General features: G+C 38.0%; 1 protein-coding gene across 1 annotated transcript; it reads right to left on the reverse strand.

Annotated features, from left to right (window-relative positions):
• Positions 1 to 40: 40 nt before the first annotated feature.
• On the reverse strand, positions 41 to 10,210 carry tgfbr2l (transforming growth factor beta receptor-like). The gene is made up of 7 exons (XM_027030810.2): positions 9,989 to 10,210; positions 6,177 to 6,324; positions 5,127 to 5,329; positions 4,191 to 5,032; positions 3,781 to 3,922; positions 1,756 to 1,883; positions 41 to 1,451 (listed from the first exon to the last, which is right to left on the reverse strand). Exons 1-7 carry the CDS (start codon positions 10,041 to 10,043, stop codon positions 1,158 to 1,160), a joined length of 1,812 nt encoding a protein of 603 aa, XP_026886611.2. The 5' UTR covers positions 10,044 to 10,210; the 3' UTR covers positions 41 to 1,157.
• Between the last annotated feature and the right edge of the window lie 553 nt (positions 10,211 to 10,763).

Here is a 10,763-nt window from a genome sequence, read left to right on the forward strand (position 1 = left end):
TCCCAAAATAATCATAGTAATGGTAAAGTCTAGATTTAGATTAGTGATACTCTGCCCTTGTCATCAAAGGACTTTGTCCTCTGACTCTTGGGAAATGTACTGAATTTAATTTCACACAAAAACAAAGTCAGGACAAGTTAATTGGCATCCCATGTCTCCTAATTGGTACATGTCCTTTTACTCAGGCATGTTAGCTTTCTAATGAGAAATTGGCTGGGTGAATATCTAAAACAATAAAGAGTGCTTTGATTAGTTAATTGTTTATGATCTAAATCTAGTGCAAACTCTTCCCATGACCTCTGGGTATATGAGTGTATGACCCCACTGGGTTAGACAAGTTAGTATTAACTGAAAATGGCAAGTCACCAATTAAAGAAGCTTGGCATATGAATGATTGTAAACCTCAAGTCCATAGCAGATTGCAAAAGAGCTAAGAATTGTTTCCATAAAGAAATGCGTATGAGCACTGATCAAATTAGAGAAATGATAAAACTCTGACTTTCTTTCATTTGAAAAAAATGTTCCACTAGTGTGTTGGGCCTTTGACACATATACTTACTTTAGGGCCTGTGGTTAATCAAATTGAAACCCTCTAAAAGCCAAGCTCATGGGAAGACCACAGTGTTGTTAAAAGAAAGCAACTCAGAGGGCAATGGAAAAATCTTAAATGAGAAAATGATGTGTGGTAAACAGTTTTTGGAAAACTATGCTAGCACAGTGAGGTCCCTGTCCCTTGCTCCTGCTACATTAACTTTCCATCTCTCATTCAGGATCATTTAAGACTGGCATATTGCAGTCTGTAAAACTAGTATTTTAAATATCTGCTGGGGTGCCGAAGACTGAAGCTTAAATTGCTACCCCAAAATGTGGTTCACATGCTGCTGACTGAGGGCAACATACCCCTTTTGCAGGAGCAGTCTACCGAAGAACTAAGAAGTTATGGGAATGGGATAAACTCAAAGTCAGAAGCTATATTTTCTTACTTGGAATTCTTCAGTCCTTGTTCAGTCGTATAATATGTTCATTAATTCTTTTTGCACCAAAACAAAAGCTGATATTTAGATAAACAATAATAAGAAACCAATGGAGACCAGCTCCACATATTGAACCAATATGGTATACAAAAATAAGTCTGTCTTGTAGGCCTTTGGGAGTGGTCACACTTCACTCAGTTGCCTGATGGGGCCAGTATCCTGGGTTGCAGCTGTAGTAGGAGCTTGTGGATGGGATGGAGATGTTGGTGAGCTCCCAGTGCTGTGCTCCATGCAGGGAGAGGCGAGACAGGACTCTGGCTGCTCTGTGGAGCTAGGAAGAAGAACGGTGATTGTGGTACTCTCCAACTCCTCTTGGGTCAGCGCATTGAAGCGCTCCAGCACACAGTGTGCTGTCAGACGCGCCTCTGGGTCATGGTCCCAGCACTCTGTGATAGTGGCACACAGTAGCTTCATTCCCTGCGAAGGCAACGGCAAAACAGAAAGATTCTTTCTAGATCCTTCATTGAGGAAGAAAACCCACAAAGGATAACAAAACTGATAAGCAAATACGTACAGACAAAACACATTCAAATCCATACACTGTAGTATTAGTATTTACAGGATTGTAAGGAAAGCATAACATTTACTTTACGTGTTATTGAAAACTGGTTTTCACAAATATTTTTGATAATATAACTTAAGACACTATGCATGATTTATACACTGTAATATTTTTTACATTGTAGTTTTGAATTGTAATTTTATACTAAGGAGCACACACTTGGTGTATTGTCCAGCTAGGTGGGATATCAGGACGACCCCTGTCCCTCAGCACCAGATCCCTCATGCTGTCCACGCATGGCTGCTCACACACCTTTGAACCAAATGGAGGTTCATAATTCTTCACCTCTGTCCAAATATCAATAGAGATAAGGATGCATTTCATGTTAGAATGACTTGGACATAATTTCAGTGGCATGTCATTTGGTTAGTAACACTTTAGGTTTCTATGGGCTTCTTGATTTTGCCATAATTATGTACACTTATCAAACCACAAGACCACACTGACGCATTGCTGGTAACGTGAAAAAGCACACTGTAAACGTAAAGAGAATTAAACTATATAGGCAAAAGTATGTGGAGAAATGATTGTCAGACCTATATGACTTTGAAGGTCAACCCACTCCTTAAACATGTGCATTGATATAGTGTTGACTCTACCTTAGGAGCTGTGATAGCGTCCACTTGGCAATGTGCATAGTGATCTATGATGTGTGTGTTTCTTATCAGTCTCTGCACCATGCTCCCCAATGACAAAGCAAAAACAGTTTTTTAGAATGTTTTGTAAATGTATTAAAACTACAAACCGAAATATTCTATTTACATATGTATTCAGCCCCTTCACGTAGTACTTGGTTAAAACACCTTTGGCAGCAATGAGAGCCTCACATTTTTTTTAGAAACTTGATACATCTTTATTTTATAAATTTTTCCCAATCTTCTTGGTAGAAGAAGCTACCCAGGTTGGATGGGGTCATTTTCAGGTCTCTCCAAAGATGTTCATTTGGGTTCATCTCCACACTCTGGCTAGGCCCCTCCATGACATTCAGCTTTCGTGGCGGTATGCTTTAGGTTGTTGTCTTGTTGAAATGTAAACCTTTGATATAGCCTAAGATCTTCAGCACTCTGGAATATGTTTATTTAGGAATAGGTCTACTTTGGAATAGGTCGCTCTGGAACTGCTCTATTTTTCTGCATCCATCTTTCCCTCTATCCTGACCAGTTTCTCTGTCCCTGCTGCAGGGGAAAAAAAAAATTATTTTTGGTATTAATTTTGAGGCTCACTGTCTGGTTTCCTCCATACACACTGCTAGGAATTTTTTACCAAATAGTTCAATCTTCATTTCTTCAGACCAGGGGATCTTGCTTCTCATGGTCTTAGAGCTGTTCAGGAACCTTTTGCAAATGTGCCAGCTATAATTTAACTTTAGTGAGGAATGACTTTCCTGTGTCCAACTGGCAGAACGCTGCACTGATTGTTGTCCTTCCGATGGTTTGGCTGGGTGGTCAGATAGGAAGACTGTTGGTGGTTCCAACTGTCTTCCCTGATGCACACCTCCCTACTCTTGGGGATTTTCAGTGCAGCAGAAACATTCTTGGATCCTTCCTTAGATCTGTACCTTAACACAATCTTGTCTCACAGATCTACAGACAATTCTTTCAATCTCATGGTGCAAATGGACTCAAGTGAAGTAGTAGATGCATTTCCAGAATCATTGATAAAAGTAGAATGCACCAGAGCACAACTGTGACTATCATAACAACTACCATTATGTAAATTTGATATTTTAGTCTTTTATTTTAATACATTTACAAAACATTAAAAAACAGTTTTGCTTTGTTGTGGTGGAGTATTGTGTGTGGATTGATGAAAAAAATATCTATTTCTAATTTTTTTATAGATATGTCTGTAACATTACATTTTGGAAAATTTAAAATGGTCTGGAAACTTTCCATATGCACTATATGAAGTCATTATTTTATTTACATGATTTACTTTTACATTATTTTATTTACTTTAACAGCATATGTCAGATTCCCTTGTCCAGAGTGACATACAGAAGTGCTTTGTAGTCTGAAATATACTGCAATATATAGTGCAATCATAGCATTTTATGAATTCTGTAATATCCTGTATAGAACATTGTTGTGATTGATGTTTAAGTTAGCAAATTCTAGATAAAATGTGTAGCCCAAATGAGTTGCATATATAATAATTTCTAGTTGGTAGTCTCATCTCTCTCACCTCCTATGACATCACAGCGAGAGGCCATTTCCCACAGCACCAGGGCCATGGAATAGACATCCATCTGTTTGAAGGACTCCAAGTCCTCTAGGTTCACTCGAGATTCTAGGACTTCTGGAGCCATGTAGCGTGCAGTGCCAACCTTGGTAAGACCGAGCAAATGAGTGAACTTCAGGTGGTTAAGTTCTTCAGTGCCATTATATCTGAAATTTGTGATTTATCAGTGGGGCATCTTATATATAGAATATATTATAAGAATTCTGTACACAAAAATATATTTTGCTAATCCCCTAAATGGCAGGTTTTATGGAGATTTTTTACATTAAAGGGGCCTAAAGGATGCATAAAAGTGACAGTATAAAAATGCTTTCAAGAACAAAGCAGGTACCATGGGTATTTATACTGCTTACCTGTCCACTGTTAGCAAAGTCATCCACAGTGAGCGTTAGATCCAACCGCAGAGCCAAGCCAAAGTCGCACAATACACACTCTCTGGGGCTTTTCACCACAATGTTGCTGCTCTTCAGGTCGCGGTGAGCTATGGGCACTTTTGACATGCCACTGAGAGTGGTGTCACTGTGTAGGTGTGCTAGTCCTCGTGCCACCGAGCCAGCCATTGCACAAAGCTCGGTCCAGCTGAGGACATGGCTGGCTAGGAAGTCCTGCAGGTTACCCAGGGCATGATAGGCCATGATGAGCCAGTACTGCCTCTGGGGGGTACTAGCTGTACCACCACGCTCCTCTGCTGTGAGAAACTGTACAATGTTCTCATGTTTTAAGTTGGCATCAGAGAAGATGGCCCTCTCATTGCGCCATGAGGCATACTCCACAGCAGGAAAAATTTTCACTGCCACTGTTTCATATTGGCCACATTCACTGTGGTTGAGTTGTGCACGCCACACCTCAGCAAATCGCCCTTTACCTACTAGCGCCTCCAGCTGGATGGGTAGGTGCTCTGTGTTGTGGTTTAAGCTGTTTGCGCAGCTTGATGACATGTCTGAATTTGCGTCATTACTGAGTGACAGAAGCTTGCCATGGTAGTCGATGCCATTGGCTTCACGAATGCAGCCATCTGGTGGTTTGAGGGACTGGTAATGAGTGCGCTTTGGGGGCCAGTCTTTGGGCTGTTTGTTCTGCTGGCGTGTACGGTAGAGATAGAAGGCCATAGCAGCAATGACAGCTACCAGGAGTAAAGGAACCAGGCTTATTACAACTACTGGAATCACGTCTTTACTTTTGAGCCTGGAAAAACCTAAAAGTAAATGTTAACATGTTATGTCTGCATCTGACTTAAACCATATCCAACTGTCACTGAAAAAGAAAAAGTAAAATATGTTAGAATTTACCATTTGTTCCTTTGTCAAAGATGAGCTTGTCATTGCAGTCTTGCTCTTTGATACAGCTGCAAAGGTAGAGCATACTCTTCTCAGAGGGCACAGGAGTCATCACGCATTCAGAGGAGCTGTCATTAGACAGCACTGTGTTCTCCAGTGCATGGCGTGGATTATGACACAGAGTTTGTACAGTCAAACTCTCATTCACCTTCTTCCTGTGAAGAACACACATGCATTCATTCAGGCTGCAAAATTAAAGGGTTTTTTTGTAATGTAATTTTAACATAGATAAGATACTCAAATCTTTCTGAATGTTTAGGAACATTCTTCCAAGGCAAAAAGAGAGAAATGAATAACCAGTGTTTGGGAAATCACTGCTCAGTTTTCTTTGTACTTGTTTCCAAAGTCAACTCTTTTCTGAAAGTTATAAATGTGTTTGTTCTTCACCCTGTGTGAGTGATGAACAGGAGTTTTTATTTGACCATTTTATTTGAGTAGTGTTCTGTTTTGCATTCCCCGAGAGAATTGGCTCTCCCTCAGTATGCCCAGTTACTACGCGGTCAATCAGCGGTCAGTTCGATTAACTTCCCAGAAAACCTCCCCAGGGGCCAAACTGGGTGGAACTAGCTCAAGGGAAATCTTTAAAAACAGGGTGAATTATCATAGCAATGGGCCAGAAAGGAAAAGCTCAGCTAAAATCCTTGTTAATTTAAATCAGAGTATGGTACGCTGGAGTTTGCTGCTGCTTTTGGTCCTTTAAGCATGTCTTTAAGCATGTCTTTAAGCATGTTATCATTTCAATACACGGAGCAAACTATAACATTTGTAGGACATTTAAAAATAGCTGGTTACTAATGACAAACTGAGTTTGTACTGTATTATACATAAATGTCATGTTTATTAAAATTGATAAGGGCTGTGCTCTGGCTATGTCTAAATCATCCACTATGGCTCCAGACTCAGTTATAGACTACTCACACCTCAATACAGAAGGAAGAAATATTTGTTCAGCTTAAGAACTTTGTGTACTGTTTAATAAAAAGTGGCATGGCCCATACTTACCATATAGCCACGCAGACTTCTTCAGCCAGCGTACAGAAGGAGCTGAAGTTACAGTTACTCATGCAGATGTTGTCCTCACAGACAGGATTGGATTGATCACACCACTTACAAAAATTACTTGTAGGAGTGAATGCACTGACCTGAAATACTAAAATGTGCAAAGACAGAAGTAGAGCATTTATGAACTTAAAAGGAAGTAATATAGGTCACTTGTATAATGCAACATGTTTTACCAATCTCTAGAGAATTTCTAGACAATTTCTAATGAAGTTATAGCACTGACATCAAGTCATCACACCATAAAAACATACATAAGTCATGATTTTGTTAAAATTTCTACAAAGAGAATCCTTAACAGAAATAATAAATAAGAAAACCACAAACCCTTAATTGCTTGAATGCATAGATATCTGCTTTAGATTATAGCATGGAGTATTTTGGTCGTAATGCTATATCATAATGAAAATTGTGATGAGAAATCACTGGAGCAATTAAAGTCATAATGACAGCCGCATTCAAGATAGTATCTATGGCCAACCCTGTAGGCAATGTTGTAGCCTCTCTGGAGGCTATAGCGAGCTAAGTGGATTTGGATGATGTGTGTTGGGATGTGTGTTGGGATAGATTTTGTTTGGTTCTCTCTCTCCCTCTCCCTACCCCCCCCCCCCTCCTTTGTGTGTATGTTTTGAAGGTGAGGGTCGTGAGTGCTGTGATAATGTGGGTGTAAGGAGCAATCCTTCCTACGCATCGTCTCTCCACTGTCCTTACACTGCCACATCACAACCATATTAATTGTTGATTGAAAGCAGATGGGGGGTTCACTCTGAGAGTGTGGTGATCTAACAGAACTGAATAAACATTAAAAGAAGCTGCATAGATATTTCACAAAGACTTCCAGATGTTCACTGATGCCAACCATCAAAATATAGATGTGAATGGGGGGAGTGGGGTGGAAAAGAAAAAAATAAAAGGCTGGATAAGCAAAAAAGCCTCCTCTATAAACTTTCAAGTAATTAAAATCAGCACTGACTGCTCCAGAAATAAATTGAAGCCAGAAGTGTTCATTCTGGCCAAGTTTGAAGCACAACCCCTTTGTACTTATGGGAAATCCAAAGGCCGCATGCTTACAGGAGGCCCAGAGATGTTGGCTTACAGTTATTTGCTTTGCAGTCAAGCACGCTTTCTTCTTCAATCCCTACTTGTAATTCACAAGTTCTATCAACTCTATTAAATTCTATTAAAATCTATTAAATTCTTATTAAATTCTTAATATGGCATGAGGCAACTCTTTAAAAGAGATTACTATCTGTGTTACTATCTTTTGATGTCTGATATAATACAGAATTAAGTGCTGTAGAGATCATAGTATATTTTTAAAGAATTAAAGTAACCTTAAACATCATTATATTTTATTTTTAAAACAAATCTGCAGCTCTTTTCTGGCGAGCCGTAACACTGCACCAATTAGGTTTCACCTGCCCCAGCACACCTGGTTGAACTCAATGAAAGGCTTGTTAATGAGTGCCTGGACAGAATGGTTTGTTTCAACATGGAACACACTAAACTTTTCAGTTTGCCTGTCGTGTCTTAGAAGAAAGGAACATTGCTCTGAAACCTCTGAGATTTTCAGTGTAATATTCAAATTCAGCCACTGGGTGGCATATTTATTCCACTAGCATGTTCCAAAGTGCTTCCTAAATAAATTAATCACAAAGCATAATCAAAACATAACTTTTCTATGAAGTTCCCAAGCTCAATAATAATACATATATACTTCATCAAAACGTTTATGGCTCAGTTAATTTCTTAGAATAAAGTCAGAGGATGCTGTCATCACTGCATTACTCTTATCCTTCCTATATTGTTTTTAGAACTCAAATTCATTTAGAACACAGACAGGAGAGACCAACTCTTAGAGCTGCCAATGAAATGCTTATTATATCATATCAAATGAACAAAAACATCTGTTTAGCAAATAGTTAAATTTAGCCATTTATCTTACTTGTAATCATTCTGATTCTTTTCCCTGAGTTACTATTTCCTGCACAAAAAAAAAAAAAAACAGAAAGAAAAAATGCAAGAGAAACATAACAGTCCCTCTTTCTGCTCTCTGGGCATGACACAGGGTGGCTTACAGCATGTCAGTAACTTACATAACCTTCATTTTAGTTCTGACAACATTAGCATTGTGTGAAACTGAGACAGCATGTCAGAAGAGAGAACGTCACATCAGGTTCTTGAGATCTTTTGTCTTTGTATAGTAACATTCTTCCAAGCTGGTCTCACCTCACCACATGTGCCCTCTGTCTCTTTCAGTATTCACCAGTTATTTTAAATAACACAGTTTCAAACAACAGCTGGTGTATGGTGTGAATGAAAAAGAGGTTACGGATTTTTCTCTCCACCCACACAGTAATATTTCATAATTGTTGGTGAAAGTGTAACTGCTCGCTCACACACCCAGTCCATTTAAGGGGGCCTCTGTAATGCAACAAAGATAATTTGGAATCTCAAGATGGATTTCCTGCTGGAAATTTCCATTGCATATTACAGTGACATTTTAGTCTAGTCACAGTCCATTGCATCTTTTTATCTTGATAGCATAAATCCTGTTTTAAATTGCAGTATTTCAAGTATATAATGAAGGGTTCCAAATATACACTTTCAGCATATGTGACTATGCAAATTGTTGTGTAGAAGAAATATTTCTATGCTGTTATATGTCAGGATCATTCTGTTTGTGCCATAGGCTTAACACATTTTCTTTCAGAAACAGAGGGAAATGCAGATGATTATATTAAAATCTATTCATAGTATCTGCCAGTCACATTATAGCATACAATGTTTTGCGATCCCTAATCCTAAACATTAATAACATGCATTAGCGCAACAACAGTAAATTTAATGAGCAAAAATCCTGGAGTGATTATTTTCATTTTTAGTATAATATGTGAAGTCTAATTGTAAATAGACAGTATGAGAAATATACAGTTAATCCTAATTCTATTCTGTGTATTTTCTACACTTAAATCTTATGAATTAAGACAAGCAACCAACCATAAAATCCACAGATATTTGTCATTTGACATATTTCCACTTTTTCATTTTTAAAGTGTGTAAACAGTACAATATGTCAAACTGATAAGACATTCTTTATTCTTCCCAGGGCATAATCTTACTTAAATCACAAGAATGAGGAAAAGATTTACCCTAAAATGTATGTCGTTTGATAAAAGCATACAGTGCTTATTTAATGCATTATGACAACTTGGGGATTTCAGTGGGAGAATGAGGTAGAAGAGACACTGGATGTGAAGCTTTTGTACCTTTCAACTATTTTCATAACAATCAATTACTGTGTATCTGTCTATCATAAACATCAAATATTTAAATAATGAATGCGTAGTATCAGTATTAAGTCAAAAACTAATACCAATACTGTGCAAACATTATCTTCGCATTAAAACCTTTGTTTCAAGGGCTATTTGCTTCAGGCAACGTAAGTGAACACAAAATTGACGGTTTTTAACTTTTCCTATGTAAACGTTCCACTAAGAATCACTTTTAAAAGTGTTCACACTTTATCTTAAACCTAAGATGCATTAGATTTTTTTTAACAAAAGTTTTTTTAAAGCTTTGTCTGACATTCTGTTGTAGACTGTCAAGTTCAAATAAGATAGCAATGATCGATTAACGGATCCAGTGAAAACAGGCAAATTTTTGATCGCCGTATACTTGGCTACAAACCAATGATCACTGCAGCAGCTAAATACGGCGAAAAGGCGAGCAATAGACTAAGATATCCTACTCACGAAGCGACAGAAGAACAGATGTTAGAATCGAGAGCCTCCAGTGTCTGTGCCCCATAATCTTGAGCGAGATTTCAAATCAGAGTACTCCGAATCAGAGTACTCCAAGATATTCGATGGTCTGTAGGATAACCCTTTCTTTACATTTCTTTGTCAGGGACAAAGATAAATTCACATGTAGGCTATGAACTTTTAGGCTATAGGCTATCACGCTGTAAGAGGAGTTGCTGGGACTGAAGCTTTTTTTTTTTTTTTTGGTTTAGCATTACTTGTAGGCGGATCCAGATGTTTTTAATCCAGCTGTATGAAGGGGCCGGCCCTGGAATTTGAGTTTATTAAAGTAGTAGTCTATTCAAAGGTCTATTCAATACTCTATACTCTTATCATCACAGGATAAATAGGTAAATACAAGATATTTTGCTAAAATATATGATTTTAGGAAGAATAGACTAGCCTGGATTATAACCAAATCAACATGACTACAGTGAACATGCTCTTTTTAATGGCATGGGTCCCACAGAGCGAAAAGCAAATATTAACATACTTAATGGTGATGGATGTTTGGTGTTGTGTCATTTAATTTCTTTCTGAATAGATTTACATATAAATTGACCTCTTTGTTTTGTTTTTAATGTCTCCATTTTGGTCTTCTAATTGTTATCCTAGGCCTATTTAATATACTTTCTTAATTTCCTGGCACACCACAGTGAATCATTTTTGACAACCTTCATATTTCCATCTCAATTATTTTTATTCCACAACTTCTCTGTCTCTTTTC

This window comes from Electrophorus electricus, chromosome 2 (assembly GCF_013358815.1).
Source record: "Electrophorus electricus isolate fEleEle1 chromosome 2, fEleEle1.pri, whole genome shotgun sequence".
Lineage (NCBI taxonomy): Eukaryota > Metazoa > Chordata > Actinopteri > Gymnotiformes > Gymnotidae > Electrophorus > Electrophorus electricus.

Coding starts and splice junctions, on each gene's coding strand:
- tgfbr2l (XM_027030810.2), bottom strand. CDS start 10,043: ATGGGGCACAGACACTGGAGGCTCTCGATTCTAACATCTGTTCTTCTG. Junction 3,923..4,190: donor ACTTTGCTAACAGTGGACAG/GTAAGCAGTATA, acceptor GGTCTTACCAAG/GTTGGCACTGCACGCTACAT. Junction 1,452..1,755: donor CTAGCTGGACAATACACCAA/GTGTGTGCTCCT, acceptor TTGCCTTCGCAG/GGAATGAAGCTACTGTGTGC.